This window comes from Schistocerca piceifrons, chromosome 1 (genome assembly GCF_021461385.2).
Source record: "Schistocerca piceifrons isolate TAMUIC-IGC-003096 chromosome 1, iqSchPice1.1, whole genome shotgun sequence".
Lineage (NCBI taxonomy): Eukaryota > Metazoa > Arthropoda > Insecta > Orthoptera > Acrididae > Schistocerca > Schistocerca piceifrons.
The window spans coordinates 1,253,588,002-1,253,606,286 of NC_060138.1; the positions used below are offsets into that span (position 1 = coordinate 1,253,588,002).

The following is an 18,285-nucleotide window of genomic DNA, read 5'->3' on the forward strand; positions in this document are numbered from 1 at the left end:
CAATCATGCAAACGGCCATAACAGGAAAATGAGGCACCAAAGCAACGGAAGAGTCTTGTTTCCCACTGTTTCCAACTTCTTGCCAAGTTTACACCCCAAGAGCAAAAAATGGCAGGAATTCAGTGAAGATTGGGTGAGTCATATCTTGGTATTTGATGGCTCCATGTTTACTCTGCATGGTCACCCCTACTGCCTAGAATTATAGAACTATTTTGATTGATCAGGTCCATCCCCTACTAAAATGTTTGTTCCCCAACAGTGATGTGTTCCAAGACTGCAGGGCCTCTGCTCACACAGTTGCTTCATCCAAGATGGGTTTTGTGAGCATGAGATTGACCCCTGGCCACCAGAGTCCCCAGATCTCATTATTAGTGAGTCTTTGTGGTCTACTTTGGAGAGAAGGGTACATGATCATTATCCAACTCCATCATTGTTAACTGGACTTGTCTCTATTTTGCACGAACAATGGTAAAAGATTCTCCTGACAACCATACAGGATGTGTACTACAATTCCAAGATGACTGGATGCTGTTTTGGATGCCAGCAGGTTTCTTACTCTGTACTACCCATGATAATGCGTTTCCTATTTGGTGTTACCACATTTTTATCTACCTCCTCCATATCAAAAATCTGCAAACAGCTGTGAACTGCACAATAGGAAATTACACATAGTATCACATATTATGGTTTCTTTCCATGCCACACTCATGTAAGACGTGTAGGAAGACTGGCTTCAATCATACAGGCATTTGTGCATGCTGCAATTAGTTGCTCTACTGACAATGCCATTGACAAAATCACTCACCATATTTTACAAGCATTATGTATGAAAATAGCACTGGTTGGTATTTTCCGTGATCTTTCTAAGGTACTGTGTGTATCACAATATTCTCCTACATAAATTGAGGTTTTCTGGAATTGATGCTACAGTTACACAATGAATAATGGCATACATAACCAAAAGAATGCAGAAATTTGTACTTAGTAACTCAGTCAATGTAATTAGGGAAGATTCTTGTGACTAAGGAGAAACCCATATGGGGTTCCCCAAGACTTGTTCCTCATATGTGTAAATAATCTTCTGTCTGATATAAATCAAGCGTGATTAGTTCTATTTGTCAATGAGACTAGTTTTGTAATCAATCCAAGCCTACATACAGGAACAGAAGAAAAAGTAAAGAAGGTTCTTAAAAATGTCACTGTCTGTTTTTCTGTGAACAGCCTAACTCTCAATTTTAAAAGGACACAATATATTCAGACCTGCAGATCTAAAAGTACAACACCAATGATAAGTGTAACGCATGGTGAGGAAATAATAAATAGGGTGCAAACTTCAAAATTATCAGGTTAAAAGCTGGAAAAAAGCACAGATTAGAAAAGTCTTCATTGCTCAAAAATGTGCTGTAAGAATAATATGTGGAGACCACCCAAGCTCATCTTGTACATATATTTTTAAAGAGTTGGGTATTTTGATTACTGCTTCACAATACAAGTATTCCATCATGAAGTTTGTTGTAAATAAACCACTGCAGTTCAAAAGGAACAATGATGTATATCATTACAATATGACAAGAAAAAATGGCATTCATTACTACTCATTAACATTGTCTTTAGCACAAAAATGGGTGCACAATGCTGCAACTAAAATTTTTGAACAGCTACCCAACATCTGACAGACAGAAAAGCAAAATTTGAAAATAAACTGAGAAAGTTTCTCCTTGACAACTCCTCCTATTCCATATAATCATTTCTATTATTGCAATCTGTAAAAGGTGCTGGGTAGGAATTACTAACTCACATCTGTATATTTAAAATAAATAAATATAATGAACAACAACAACTTATACATGTTCAGCGTGTCATTATATTTACAAATTAATGTGTGATGTGAATGTAAAATTACTCGTTCCACATTATTACAGTTTATTGCACAAAGGGAACATGAAACTGACTAAAACTACAATTATAGGTCTCTACAGGAGTGATATGTAGGGAGCTGCAATATAGTCCTAGGATCCCCACTTAATACTGGTTCTTAAAACTGTGTGTGTTGTGAAAACTGGAAACTGGCTCAAAATAATGAAAAATATGAAGTCCTCTATGAGTATTAAAAGAAATTCACTAAATTTTGGTTACACATGAAATCTTACAAATTTAAAGGCTCTTAATTCAACTAAATACTTTGGCATTACAACTATGAATAACTTAAACAAGAATTATCACATAGATAATGTTGTGTGGAGAGTTAACCAAAGGCTGCTATTTATTGGCAAAACACACAGAAATTCCAACAGTGTCTGCTAAAGAGACTGCCTACACTATGCTTGTCCATCCTCTTCTCTAGTATAGCTGCATGGTGTAGGATCCGCATCAGATATGATTGATAGAGGACTCGAAAAAGTTCAGAGAAGGGCAACATGTTTCGTATCATCATGAAATAGGGTATAGAGTGTCACAAATATGATACGTGAATTTAAATGGCAGTCACGAAAACAGAGGCATTTTTTGTTGCAGCAGGATCTTCTGATGACATTTCAACCACCAACTTTCTCCTCCAAACGCAAAAGTAATTTGTTGGCACCCACTAAGATCATCACAACAAAATAAGCTAAATCAGAGCTTACATAGAAAGATTTAAGTGTTTGTTTTTTCCGGGTGCTGTTCATGAGTGGAAAGGTAGAGAAATATCCTGAAGATGGTTTGATGAGACCTCTGCCAGGCACTTAATTGAGAACTGCAAGCTATCATGTAGGTGAGTGGGCTTTCACTGTATAGTTGATGTCTGTCTTCAAGTGACTGCCAGTTCAATTCCTTCAGTATCACTGTGACACTCTCCCATGGATTAAACCAACCTGTGACCGTTCGTGCTGCCCTTCTCTGTATACGTTCAATACTCCTGTTTGTCCTATCAGGTACAAGTCCCACACACTTGAGCAATATTCTAGGATGGGTTGCATGAGTGATTTGTAAGCAATCTCTTTTGTGGACTGATTGCACTTCCCCAGTCCTCTACCAATAAACTGAAGTCTGCCACCTGCTCTACCCACAACTGAACCTATGTGATCATTACATTTCATATCCCTACCAGGTATCTGTATGAGTTGGCTGATTCCAACAATGACTCATTGATGTTATAGGATATTACATATTTTTGTTTTAAATGAAGAGCAAAATTTCTGAACATTTAGAAGAAGTTGCCAATCTCTGCACCACCTTGAAATCTTATCAGATCTGACTGAATATTTATGTGGCTTCTCTCAGATAGTACTTCATTACAGATAACTGCATCATCTACAAAGCCTAATTTCATTGTTAATATTGTGTGCAAGGTCATTAATGTACAACATGAACAGCAAGACTCCAAACACACTTCCCTGGGGCACACCCAAAGTTACTTCTATAACTGACAATGACTCTTCATTCAAAATAACATGCTGTGTCCTTCCTACCATTAAGCATCATCCAGTCACAAATTTCACTTGATACCCCACACGATCATAGTTTTGATAATAATTGTAGGTGTGGTACTGAGTCAAATGATTTTCAGAAGTCAAGAAACACTGCATCTGCCTGGTTGCCGTGGTCCAAAGCTTTCAGTATGTCACGTGAAAAAAATGTGACATGGTTTTCACAAGATCGATGCTTTCAATATCCATGATGGTTGGCATTGAGGAGGCCATTCTGTTCAAGGTACCTCATGTTTGCGCTCAGAATACGTTCTAAGATTCTATACTCGGTGCCAAGGATATTGGACAATAGTTTTGTGGATTACATCTAATACCCTACCTGTAGATGGCAGTGACCTATGCCTTTTTCCAAGAACTAGGCATGGTTTTTTGTTCAAAGGATCTCCAATAGATTTAGTTAAAAGCGGCACTAACTCAGTCGCAAATTCAGTATAGAATATAGATTCAATTGGCACATGCAGCTTTGTTCAATTTTAATGATTTCAGCTGTTTCTCAACATCACTGACACTAATACTTATTTCATTCGCCTTTTCAGTGGTACGATGGTTAAATTGGAGCAATTCTCCTGGGTTTTCCTTTGTAAAGGAATATTTGAAAATGGAGTTCAGCATTTCAGCTTCTGCATTGCTACCCTCAATTTCCGCTCATTTCATCGCTAGGGACTGGACACCAACTTTGGTGCCACTAACAGCCTTAGCACATGACCAGAATTTCTTTGGGTTCTGTGAAAGATCATTTAACAATATTCTGCTATGGTAGTCACTGAAGGCATCATGCATTTCTCTCTTGACAGCCAAATATGTTTCATTCAGCATCTCTCTATCTATAGCCCTATGCTTTGTTTTATACCTATTATGCAGTAATCTCTGTTTCTTTAGAATTACTGTATACCATTAAGGTTCCCTTCCGTTATGAACTGTTGTACTGGGTACACATCTATCCAGTGCTTGGTCAACTACTCTTTTACATTTGAGCTGGAATTCCTTTAGTTGCTTCTGATCTGTGTTGAAAGTTTCAAGTTCCTCACTGAGATATGACACTACTGATTTTTTATCTAGTTTGCTGAACATATACATCTTTCTGCTTGTTTTAGCTGTCCTTTGTACTTTGGTAATCACTGTTGCCATGACTGCATCACGGTCACTGATACCAGTTTCAATGTGGACATCCTCAAAAAGGTCAGGTCTATTTGTTGCCATTAGATCCAATTTGTTTCCATCATGAGTGGAGTTCCTACCTATCTGTTGTAGTTTTCAGAGAAGGTATGTAGTATAGTTTCACAGAATGTGTTATCATGCCCACGACTAACAAAACTAATTTTCCCAATTAATTGTTGGATGATTAAAGTCTCCACTGGTGATTACAGTATGACTGGGGAACTTACGTATAAATGAACTGATGTTTTCTCTCAAGTTTTCGGTTACATTAGGAGATGAGTCTGGTGGGAGACAGAAGAATCCAATTATCATTTTATGCCCACCCTGATACTGAGTCTTGCCCAAACACACTCACATGCAGCTTCAATTTCTATTTAAGTGGATTTGAGCTTTTTGTCTACTGTGACAAATACACCACCTCCATTTCCCATTTGCCTATCCTTTCGACATACACTTAAATTTTCCCCAAAAATCTCAATGGTAACAATTTCAGGTTTCAACCAGCTCTCTGTATCTAGTATTATACGAGCTTCACTGCTTTTCACAAGTGCTTCAAACCCTTCCAGTTTGTTGCAAATGCTTTAGCAGTTTACCATTAGGATTTTAACACTCTCGCCTTTGGGAGGCATTTCTTTCAATCTCATGCTGATACTTCTGGGTTTCCTTCAGGTATCATTATCTGTATTGGAAGGAGAGTCGCCTAATCTAAAAAACCATTGAATGCACCCGACACAGTCAGCTACCTGAACAGCAGCCTCTGACGTGTAGTGAACATATGACCTAGTCTCTCAACCCTGTGGCCCAAGTCCAAGAGGTCACAGCCTAGCTTATCATAGAACTTTCGAAGACTCTGGTTCAGTCCTTCCACTCGACTCAGAACCAAAGGGCCACGATCAGTTCTGAGAATTATGCTGCAAATTGTGAGCTTTGTTGAAACTCCATGCACAAGGCTCGTCTTCTCAACCTTCCCTGCCAATCGCTGGAATGACCCAACAATGACCTCGGAGCCCAGATGACAGGCACCATTTGTTCCAACATGTGCCAAAATCTGCAGTTGACTGCACCCTGTTTCCTCAATGGCTGCCAGAATATGCTCCTCAACATGTTTAATGAAGCCTCCATGAATACAAACTGAGTGCACTAGTGTCCTTTTCTGCCCCATGCTGCCATTTCCCTAAGGGGTATCACCGTCCGCTGTACATGTGAACTGCTGACGATTAATAGATACCTACCCTTTCGCGTTTGCCTCCTGCTGACACGAGACAAAACACGATTCCCCAAAACAGGTGAAGTGAGTCCCAAAGGCTGTTTCAGTAAAAGATAGCACCTCAGACTTGTTGGTTAGGGAGATTGGTACAACACACTGAGTCCTCCCTAGTCCTCGTCCACCCTGTACAGGAAGCCTACATCTCCCCACTGACACACCACTCGCAGTCAAGTGGGCGTGTATTGACAGATCTTGTACTTTCTGCAGAGGAGACATGATTCACAGGAGAGGTTAGTACTTGAGGTACCTATGGTATAGGTATCACAGGTACATGACTCTCAGGAGCTCATCCAACACGCCAATTCGCAGCAGCTGTCAATCATTTGACAGCAGTTAGGGCTATTTCCAGATGCTTACAAATGTCAACCAACTCATCCCGTAGTTGAGAACAGCATTCACAATGGGTCTGCATTTTGGCTGGTGCAATATACTACAAGGCAGAGAAAAAATAACATTAAATTAAGCCTGCTGATTATATTTTTATCAGTTGAGCTAAAAAGTTGCTAATCCCCAATAAGAATTGAACGAGTTTTCTATTAAGGCAACACAAAAACCCATGGTAAAAATTACTAGTCTCCTAAATGATTTTGATGTTAATTATAGTTGTCAGCACACTCAAAAACCAAGTTAATTTACGATAAATGCAGATAATACATACGGCTACTCCTCTTTAAGGGAAACTGGATGTAACACTGTATCTTAGGAAACTTCTACAGTAACTAAATCATAAACCCCATCCTGTTGAGCAAAGAACAATGGTAGCTTCCAAAAATTCTGACAAACGCATGTTTATTTGCACTGATATACAATGAAATTCATGGGTGATGTCCACTTTGGCTGAACTGTGAACCACAACCAATTTTATACAAATTAAATAAAGTGTCCAAAACATTCGCACTAGTAATTTACGAAAATATAGTTTCATAAACATCTGAAAATTCTAAAACTAGCCTGTTTATCATGTAATTGCACAATGAAATTAGAGAAAGATTGTTTTCAATAAAGATAGGGCTACTGTCTTTAAAAACTTTAAAAGACCACAATTTAGTTCGAGCCTACAATTGACGATAACAATATTAAGTTTATCGCCGCACTTGCAAATGTCTATTTCAATCAAAACCTCTAAAATGTGCAGCAACAACAAAGCACGTCTTCTGCCTGTTGCAGCTAACAATGAGTGTGTCACAAATTTCTTTTGTAGCCCATACAACTATTTTGGGTACTAAGTGTTGGTTCGTTACTGAGTCAAATCATCCTCGTATCTCACAAAATACTGCATCTACCTGACTGCCTTGATCTATGGCTTTCAGGATGTCATATGAGAATAGCGCAGACTGTATTTCACATGAGTGATATTATAAGAATCGATGCCTGTTGGCATGGAATTGTGTTTAAGATGTATGTATCGTATTTCCTTAAGTTTTCACTCGGAATATGTTCTACGACTCTACAACAAATGGATGTCAATGATACTGGATGGTAGTTTTCACGATCACTTCTGTTACCCTTTTTTTTTTTTTGGGGGGGGGGGGGGGGGCGTTCCAGATTTAATGTAATTTCTGTCATAGCAATTAAAGGTACAATGTAAATTCAGAACATCTGTATTACATACTAGACAAATGTGCATGAGTGTTTTGGTGCATACTATGTACACATATTACACCTCCAGAATTAAGGGGAAGGGGTAAGTGCATACCTCTTAGTGAAAATTAATGTTCCTTTTAACTTAGAATACAAAAGATAGCAATCCTTTCAGGAACTTTAAAAAAAAAAAAAAAAAAATGTTTCCCTCTATTTGATGAATGAGTAGGCACCTATAGTTACACCATAGGGTCTGGTGAAGGATTCCCCTGAATAAATTATGCCAGCATCTGCCTGGAGCAATGACTTGTCTTTTAGAGAACTACAACATGGACCCTTCCTAAGCCAGCCACTTTACCAATTCCCCCAGGATTAAAACGAGTGTCATTCGTCGCTCTTCAGGCTTTCCTGGTAGATCTATTGAATGTATATGTCTCTCCCACCAGTGGCTAGATTATGCTGTGTAAATTCCACAGTTCTTAGTCGACGCAACTCCTCAACATCATTAGATGGTTACTGACTCTGAGCACTATGGGGCTTGACTTCTGAGGTCATCAGTCTTAGATGGTTACTGCTGATGAGTAGCAACTGCTGGTGTCCACACTAAGAGGTGGTACTAATATGGAGGCCTCGTAGAAAGTCGCACATGTGACCAAGTTGTTCCCAAGTGCATGATGGTAATGTGTCCAGTATTTGCTCAATTCTGTAAAGGCCAATTTGGTCTTAAGAGAAAAGGCACATAATCAAGATGCCTTGTCAATGTGGAACGTCATATTGGTCAGCCATGCCATACAGTGCAAGAATTGGGATTAACTAAAGCGTTTGATATTGCTTTGCCAACACGTAATGACATTGTCACCTTTCAACCTAAGCTTATACCTCGAGCTACACTACAGATAAGGTAAGTCATTACATATAAGATTTCACATTCACAATTGTTGGTTGACTTCGGGCCATGCTACTGATCAGTATGTCACCACATCCTGACTTCTAAAATGTATTAAAGGTACAAAGAAAGTATTGTATAGTATGACATGATGATATCACATGTCACATCATTATTAAGTTACAGGCTGAAATCTACTTATGGTATCAGAACAATATGATGAATACCATCATTATACAGGCATAAACACCTGAGCCACTGAGATAAAGCTGCAATATCAAAGCACTGTCTAAGCACACAACAGTGCATGACAAATGAGAAGTCGAAGATTATTAAGTTCAGTTTCATCTGTCTGGTTGTGTTTGATGCAGGAGGGGATACATATTTGCACAACAGATAACCTTATAAATAGAAACTCATATTTACAACTAACTACAGCTTGGAATACCAACACTTACTGCCATTAGATACACAGGAAAACAAGGGTTTCCAGTAACATCTCCAGTGCAGTGTAATGGAGGATACACCTAGTTACCAAATTTGGGTTGGCTCCCTGACAGTGATGCCTAGAAACAAATACCTGTGGTCCAATGCATGTGTGGAAGGCTGCAGCTTGGTTCCCAATAGGGGGCCCTGGATGCATTACAGTCATATGCCAGGAAGGAACTTAGTTCTCCTGTGTGAATTTTGGAAAACGCCTTCAAAGCAAGATCCCACAATGTGCAGTGTGTATTGTTTAATACAAGTTACAACTGTAGCTTCCATTGACATGCAATACCTGATACCTATAAACAGTCTCTCACAACGTCTTTTTCAACCCTACCTGTCTTGTAGCACTCATAATGGTTCATTCTTTTACTCACGTCCTTCCCCTCCAATTTCTCGTATCAAATAAAGTTATGGTAAGTAATATATCTCCAGATGTCACCCTCTTAAGCACTGAAGTGAACATAACACCACACAAATGGTTGGCATAAACTATAGTAAAAAAAAAAAAAAAAAAAAAAAAAAAAAAAAAAAATAGCACCAGTAAAATCAGAAATACCACCATGACATGTAAAATAAACGTAAATGAGAGAGAAAAAGGACTTATTCAGAATGAGTGGAGTGTCAAGATTGTATAGAATTAGAAACATGACGAACATCATTATTGCTTCAAATTGTTTAAATATACAGAAGAACAAAAGGAGCAAACCCTGACAGGTACCTCATAATCTCTATCAAAGTGATGTAACCCCAATTATAAACACAAACAATGAAGCTGATGATATCCTTCTCGTGGCAGCAAAATGAAACAGCTGTAACGTAGCTTCTGTCGAATACTCCACGATTTAAAACACACAGTTTCAATGAAATGTTTCACTTCTTTACGACTGACAGTCTACAAACAGCATACATAGCATCTAACACAGAAAGCGTGTAACTATCTAAGTAAGTTTCAAACATAAAATATATTCTGGATTCATATTTGATATTCATGCGAGTAACATTTGAACTTACTCCATACAAAATACCAAACCACCGTTTGGTCCAAACTTCAATTCTTCGTCTTCCATTGCATCATCAACGTGAATAAGTTGCCGAATATCAACGACAGGATCATAGTCAAAAAATTCTGCTGCTGGATCCAGATTCACAACGTTGATTACTTTCTTCTCATCCGCTGCATGTTTCACTAACGTAGAACAGTATGTGGACTGTAAAGGGAGGACTTGTAATTTATGAACGTTCACTCACAATTCGATAAATGCAATCACAATCGCAGAAAACAGTCACATTACCTTCCCGCTGCCAGCAGGGCCCATTACAAGTTGGCCATATCTCATATTTGTATAATTTATGTATTCACACAACTCAGAGCATAAACGTGAAAACACATAACCTCATCCTCACTGCAACAACACAATACATTAGCAGTTAGCACAAACAATACCAAAGTATTCCCAATAGCAAACGATAGAACTTTACATCCTTGGTTTAGAGATCGATCCCTGCAAGCAGCTAAACTGGCGTGACGCCACCGTCCGAGTATGGGGAAAAATTCATTTAACATTCAGATGTGCTTGCTTATTTATTTAGCCCTTCAAATCCTATATGTATAAAATATATACAAGGATATTGGACATGGTTAGGTATTTACAAGATAAAATACAGTTTGTGTTGCAATCCTAAGGACTAGATATTGAAGTAATTTAGCACAGATTCATAAATACAGCAAACATTACAGGCAACATACAAAGTAGAATATTATTAATGCATCTTTATTTTTGTTGTTTGGCTTTTATATATTCTGTCAGACTGTAAAAGTAATGATCAATTAAATATGCCTTTACACCAGCCTTAAAACTATAGAGTTTAACTATTGATTTAATATGTTTAGGTAGATTATTGAAAATCTTTATCCCACTATGTAGTGTGCCTCTTTGGCACAATGATGTTCTCACCTGTTTCATATGAAGCTCAGATTTTTGCCTTGTATTGTGTGCATGTATATCTTCATTATTTAATAAGATATCTGTGTGTCTATTGATATATTGTTTGATGAAAACTGATGTTTCGTAGATAAAAATGCAAGGAAGAGGAAGAACTGATAGTTTTTTGAATATGGGTCTGCATGATATCGTATTGTTTACCCCTTCAATAATTCTTGGTATTCTCTTTTGCATCCTGAAAAGTTTAATATTTGTTGTTGTACTGCCCCAGAAGATTATGCCATATTTAATTACAGAATGCACATAGGAGTAGTATACATTTAACAGGCTGCCTTTTCTGCAACAAGTTTTTAAGATCTGTATCATGTAACAGGTTTTGCTTAGTTTTCTTTGCAAATATTCAATGTGTACCTCCCACTTTGTGTTGTTCTGGAGCCAGAGTCCCAGAAATTTAGTACTGTCAACACCTTCAAGAACTCTGTCCCTAAGTTCTATTTCTATGTTTGGGTGGTGTCTTCCTTTTACATTATAGAAGTTCAGTGCTACTGTCTTTTCTTTGTTTATAATTAGCTTGTTGTAGCTGAACCACTGTTCTACACTGTTCATTCTTTGGATAGCGGAGTCTTTTAGTTTTTCTTCTGTTTTACCACTAATAAGGAAGCTTGTATCGTCTGCAAATTGGAGGGTAGTTTAGCAATACTTGTTGTACATAAGATCATTGACATAGAGGAGAAACAGAATGGGTCCTAATACTGATCCTTGAGGGACACCATATTTCACATTTTCATATCCTGAATAGTAGTAGCTGATTTTGTTATGGTCAGCTTATTGCACTTCAACCACCTGCTTGCGACCACATTGAATATACCTCAATTCCTAACTGGTCAAGCTTCCACAGTAGGGCATTATGAACAATGACATCAAAAGCTTTAGATAAATCAAGACATATGCCTGTCACAAACTCACTTGCATCCAGTTTAGTATAGATTTCATTAATAAATTCAAATATTGCACTTTCAGTTGAATAGCCTTTCCTAAAACCATGCTGTGAAGGAGAGAGAATTTTATTTTTATTTAGGAAATCAGGCAATCTCTTATAAAAAACTTTTTCTAAAATTTTTGAAAATACAGGCAATAGGGCTATTGGTCTATAATTTGAAACACATTCTGGATTTCATTTTTTGAACAGTGATTTCAGCTTTGCTGTTTTTAAACATGAAGGGAAGGTTCCTGATGCCAGTGAGGTGTTGCACAAATGTGTCAAGGGTTCAGCTAAGGCAAGACAGCATTTTTTAATAATTGCATCTGGTGTTCCATCAATTCCACATGAATACCCTGTTTTCAAGGTTTTTATAACTGATAAAATTTCTTCACAATTTGTAGGTGAAAGGAACAAAGATATAGACACATTTCTCACACTATTGCATGATGGAGGTGATATTTTGTTGTGTTCTTCCAGTCCACTCACCAACTGTTCACTTACGTTTGCAAAATATTTGTTGAAGGTCCCTGCAATTTCTGTTGGGTAAGAAATCATTTGTCCTTCGTAACATAAGTTCATATTTTTATATTGTTTAGTTTCACTTGTTTGATTTTTTATAGCTTCCCATATAGTTTTACATTTGTTTTTTGAATTTTCAATGTATTTGTCATTTGCCATTGTTTAAGCTTTCCTTACAACATTTTTGAGGATCCTCTTGTAATTCTTCAGGTACAAATGAAATTCTTGAGGCATGTTCTGTGTCTCTGCTATATCGTGTAATCTTCTTTTCTCTGCACAAGATATTCTAATACCTGTTGTAATCCATTTGTTCTTTTTGAAGTTAGGTTGACATTTTTGCTTTTTTAATGGAAATGCAGCCTCAAAGTATGACATGAAGATTTCCATGAATTTTTCAAACTTTTTGTTAGTATTTTCACAAGTAGACACTTCATACCAAGTTTCTTCACTTAGTTTCTGTACAAAAAGGTTTATTTGTTTGTTAGTGAATTCCCTTGCTTCTTTTACAAGTTCCTCTATCTCAGTTGTTTCACTTGGGGTGTGCAAAGCAATGAACTGTGCATACTGATCACTGAAGCCAGTATTAAGATTTCTGGCACAGAAATTGTGATTTACATTTGTGTTTATTAATATCTGATCAATTGTAGAGCTAGTTGTTGGTGTAACTCTTGTAGGAGAGTCTATGGTGGCTTTTATGTTTTATGTTTCCAGTAGGGTCATCAAGCTTTGCTGGTCTTTTGAGATTTCTTGAAAATCAATATTAAAATCTCCACATATGGTCACTGTTTTGCTGAAGTTTTTTATAATATTTAAAGCTGCTCCTATATACATAGATGATTATTAATTTTAATGCAGAGAATTCAACTGTAGATACTTCAAAAATTTTCTCTTCAGCTAACAGTTCAATGGGTTTTATGTTACAATAATCAGTGCCACTTTTAACAAATATACATGATCCTCCATGACTGGATGTAATTCCAGAAAATGATGATGAAAGATTGAAGTCTGCACGTTTTGTGACTGACATTGCATCTTTAAGCAGCCAGTGTTCAGTTATACACATTACAGAAACGTTTTTTAGCTCATCAGTACATAAAATTTCAACTTCACTTAATTTGTTTGGCAATGATTGGACATTTTGATGAATGAGCATGAAATTAAAGGGTTTGTTAGGCTTTGGCATATTATAAGACTTTGGTATATTTAATTGATCACTTACCTTTACCTTGTCAATAAAAAATCATTCAGGTGTGCTGGAAGTACTGCTTTTCTTTTCCTGACTGCACCAATTCTTCTATTATCATCTGCAGCAGAATTTTCTTCTGTGTCTGGCTCCCCTGGTAGTTGTTCAGCTGCTGCTCCTACTGTTGATAATATTGCTGCTGGTGTTAGAGCTGGGTCTGCAATTGGAAGAGCTGTTACTGCATTCATTGTTGTTCCTGTGCCTGAATATTGGAGCACCTAGTACCTTCTTTTGTTGTTGAGGTTGGTGAGTGAGGTCTTGCTGGCGTTGTTTCCTTCGAATATTTGGGCGGGCCAATCCAGGATGATTTTGCTTTTGAGTGTTTGATGGCTCTTGATGATAATTTCTTCAATTTTTCCGACGAGTAGTTTTTTCCCCATGTTGTTAACGTACAATTCATGTAATGTGTGGAATCTGCGCCCAATATTGCTAACATTTACGAGTTCTACATTTCTGAAATGTTTGCAAAGTAATGAAATTTGTTGGTTAGCAATGATTATTTCTTTATTTACGCATGACCAGGACGGTAAGTCATGCCGATGTGGAATGTTTAGGACTAAAACATTTGTGTGTGTCAACTGTCCTAAGAACCTTTTTAGTTCTTGTTTTGCTTTGTGGGTTTCGTTTACAAATCTATAAACCACAGGTGAGTTAAGTTTTGTTTAGTCCCGCAAATAAAAAAAATAAAAAGAAGAAAGAAAGAAGAAGTTAAGTTTTATAATAAGGATAAAAGGTTAAATTTGTGATCACAAATATTAATTTCTTTGGCTTAGTCCATAAAAGTGATGACATTGCGACTTTTAATAAAGTTCCAAAATCAGATGTAAAAAAACGCTGTTTTTCTCTTGGAAAACAAAAACTCTGCAAAGTGGGATCAAATATCTAACAAATGAATTAAATCTGTCTATGATATAATAACACACTCTTTGTTTTCAACAATCAATCATTTGAACAGACCAACTTCCCTGACATACTCAAGACTACATCTACATACAAACTCTGAAAACCACCGTAAGGTTCATGGCACGTACCAGTTATTAGGGTTTTTTGCGTTCTATTCACATATGGAGTGAGGGAAGAATGATTGTTTGAATGCCTCTGTGTGTGCAGTAATTATTCTAATCTTATCCTCACGATCCCTATGTGAGCTATAAATAGGGGATTGTAGAATATTCCTAGAATCATCATTTAGATCCAGCTCTTGAAACTTTATGTGGAAACTTTCTTGGGATAATTTATGTCTATCTTCAAGAGTCTTCCAGTTCAGTTCCCTCAGTACCTCTGTGACACTTTCCCACGGATTAAACACACTTGTGGCCATTCATGCTTCCCTTCTCTGTAAACGTTCAGTGTACTCTGTTAGTCCCACTTGGCCCAGTTTTCATACACTTGAGCAATATTCTAGAGCTGGTCGCATGAGAGATTTGTACACTTCTTGCACTTCCCCAGTACTCTACCAATAAACCAAAGTCTACCATCTGCTTTACCCATAACCGAACTTACGTGATCGTTTTTGATTTATCGTGCCTTTTCCTGTCTGGTTAGAGAATATCATAGGACAGACAAATAATAATAGATAATGATAATAATATGTGATAAGTTTATACAAACTTTGGGCTCTTGATAATGGCTTTTTGCGTAAGGCCTGTTCATTGTAAGTTTGACTGTGAGTGATTTTTCTGAAGATAATTCTCTATCGGACTTCGTAGATTGAATAATTGAAAATATTTGGTTCGTCCCAGAATCAGATTTTCACTCTGCAGTGGAGTGTTCTGGAAACATCACCCAGGCTGTGGCTAAGCCATGTCCCCGCAGTATCCGTTCGTTCAGGAGTGCTAGTTCAGCAAGATTCGCAGGAGAGCTTCTGTAAAGTTTGGAAGGTAGGAGACAAGATACTGGCAGAAGTAAAGCTGTGAGGACCGGGCGTGAGTCGTGCTTCGGTAGCTCAGATGGTAGAGCACTTGTCCGTGAAAGGCAAAGGTCCCGAGTTCGACTCTCGGTCGGGCACACAGTTTTAATCTCCCAGGAAGTTTCATATTTGGTTCGTGCTGGAACATTTGTAATATGGAACCTTTAGCCATGCCAATACGCCGTTTAATTGGAACAATAGCTTGCGACATAAATGAAACACAAGATTAAATAATATCACTGTATTCATAAAATATTATACTAAATTAAATTACATAGACACATTAATTCTGTTGCTGTGTGCAACTATGAGCACACCTAGTGAGATTGCGTCTCAATAAAATAGAATAATGGCGGGGTGCCAAATACTTATCTGCAGTAATGGCAGATATGCGTCCAATTTGGACAAAAAAGGTGTCATCCTCTCGGCAAAACAACTGAACTGTGTAGTTATTCTAATGTTTCAGTGGTTGCACGTCACAATCGATAGAACTGCTTATACTAATTAATATCTTAAGTAATTCTTTATTTATATTCTGAACTTATATCTACGTTTTTGCAATACATCCATGCCCATCCTGAAAATGTGCCTTTAAACGTTCCGCTTCATATCGCTACATAGTGTTGATTCCAACAGTGATTTATTGGTATTAAGCTCATAGGATAGTACGTTTTTTCGTTTCGTGAAATGCAAAATTTTACATTTTTGCACCACTTTGAAATCTTATCGAGATCTCATTGAATATTTATGCAGTTTCCTTCGGATAGTACTTCATTATACACTGAAGCGCCAAAGAAACTGGTATAGGCATGCATATTCAAATACAGAGATATGTAAACAGGCAGAATACGGCGCTGTTGTCGGCAATGCTATCTAAGATCTCAAGTGTCTGCCACAGTTGTTAGATCTGTCACTGCTGCTACAATAGCAGGACACCAAGAGTTAAGCAAGTTTGAATGTGGTGCTATAGTCGGCATACGAGCGATGGGACACAGCATTTCCGAGGTAGCAATGAAGTGTGGTTTTCCTGTGCAACCATTTCACGAGTGTACCATTAACATCAGAAACCAAGTAAAACATCTACTCACCGACATCACTGTGGCCAGAAAAAGATCCTGCGAAAATGGGACCAATGATGACTGAAGAGAATCGTTCAAAGTTTCAGAAGTGCAACCTTTCCACAAATTGCTGGGCCATCAACAATTATTAGCATGTGAACCATTCAACAAAATATCATCGATATGGGCTTTTGTAGCTCAAGGCCCACTCATGTACCCTTGATGACTGCATGACACAAAGCTTTATGCCTCGCCTGGGTTGGGCTGTTGATGCCTGGGAACAAGTTTCCTGGTCGAACGAGTCTCATTTCAAATTGTGTCGAGTGGATGGATGTGTACAGGTATGGAAACAACCTCATGAATCTGTGGTGTCTCTGACGCAAATTGAAACTTCTTTGATTACTCTCTTTGGCTTTGCATTCTATCTTTGCTTTGTTCGACATCCATTTCTGTATTCGCTCTGTTCAGTGCAGAAATAAATGTTAACTCTTACTCTAAAAGTGTGTTATTACAGTTCTAAGCCATGTATAATCAACAAATCCATGGATCCTGCATTTCAGCAGAGGACTGTTCAAGGTGGTGGAGGCTCTGTGATAGTGTGGGACGTGTGCAGTTGGAATAATATGGGACTACTGATATATCTAGATACGACTGTGACAGATGACACTTGTGTAAGCATCCTGTCATGACCATTGTGCATTATGATGGAATTGGGCAATTCCAGTAGTACAATGTGACACCCCACAAGTCCAGAATTTCTACAGAGTGTCTCCAGGAACACTCATCTGATTTTAAACACTTCCGCTAGCCACCAAATTCCCCACATATGAACATTATTCAGCATATCTGGGATGCCTTGCAATATGCTGTTCAGAAGAGATCTCCACCAAGCGTACACTTACGGATTTATGGACAGCCTTGCAGGATTCATAGTATCAGTTCCCTCCAGCACTACTTCAGACATAAGTCGAGTCCATGCCACATCGTGTTGCAGCACTTTTGTGTGGTCGTGGGGGGCCTACATAATATTAGGCAGGTGTATGTTTCTTAGGCTCTGCAGTGTGTAATCTTTTATGGTTAAATTTGTGTAAATTTTTATAAAATAAAATGCAAATGATGTATTTAAAATAAATTAACCTTCATGTAAAGAACCTCCAATAAATATTTCTAATTTTCAGGAATAATCACTGACATGCTTTGTTTTGAAATTCGAAATAAATAGTTCAGATTGGTATGCAAGTCGCTAACACACAATGAAATGTAATTGCCAACCTTATCGCTGCAGGTTTCGAGACACAAAACTAAAATCTCGCTGTGACCTGAAACTTGTGAACAAAACATCGCCATCACTCTGTATTTCTAATACCTCTGTTATTTAGACACTTTTTTATTCACAGTAGCCTTTATATTTTCTTTTTCTGTATCCTCTTCATCATAACAGACCCAGCAGAAACTCTCAAGCAAAGGAGGGATATATAGCAGATTGCGTGCACATTGAGGTAAAATGTGGACATGGGAACATGCATGGATATGTTCATTCTTCCCACTAATTTTTGTACATGTACTTTTATTCCTGTGCATCTGAGTTTGAGCATGAGGAAAGAGGCATTGTGTGGACATACCTTATAGTTGTCAACTGCTGCAGTCGTTTTCGAGAGACATGTGGTTTTGACGACGCTATCGAGTACTTGAGGCCCACGAGAAAGACAGGCCACGGTCCGTATGTCACAGTACGTGACACTATGGGTGTTACAAGTGCCAGCAGCCATCTCTGGTGGGGAAC

The 18,285-nt window shown here is 37.8% G+C and overlaps 1 protein-coding gene across 1 annotated transcript in view; it reads right to left on the reverse strand.

The window, feature by feature from the left end:
- Positions 1 to 10,291, reverse strand: part of LOC124782176 (GPN-loop GTPase 3) — a 29,960-nt gene extending 19,669 nt beyond the window's left edge. The window contains exons 1-2 of the mRNA XM_047253920.1: positions 10,141 to 10,291; positions 9,860 to 10,056 (exon numbers count right to left, since the gene is read on the reverse strand). Of these exons, the coding sequence (XP_047109876.1) occupies positions 9,860 to 10,056; positions 10,141 to 10,185 (242 nt within the window). The 5' untranslated portion in view covers positions 10,186 to 10,291. The remainder of the gene's footprint in view (positions 1 to 9,859; positions 10,057 to 10,140) is intronic.
- Between the last annotated feature and the right edge of the window lie 7,994 nt (positions 10,292 to 18,285).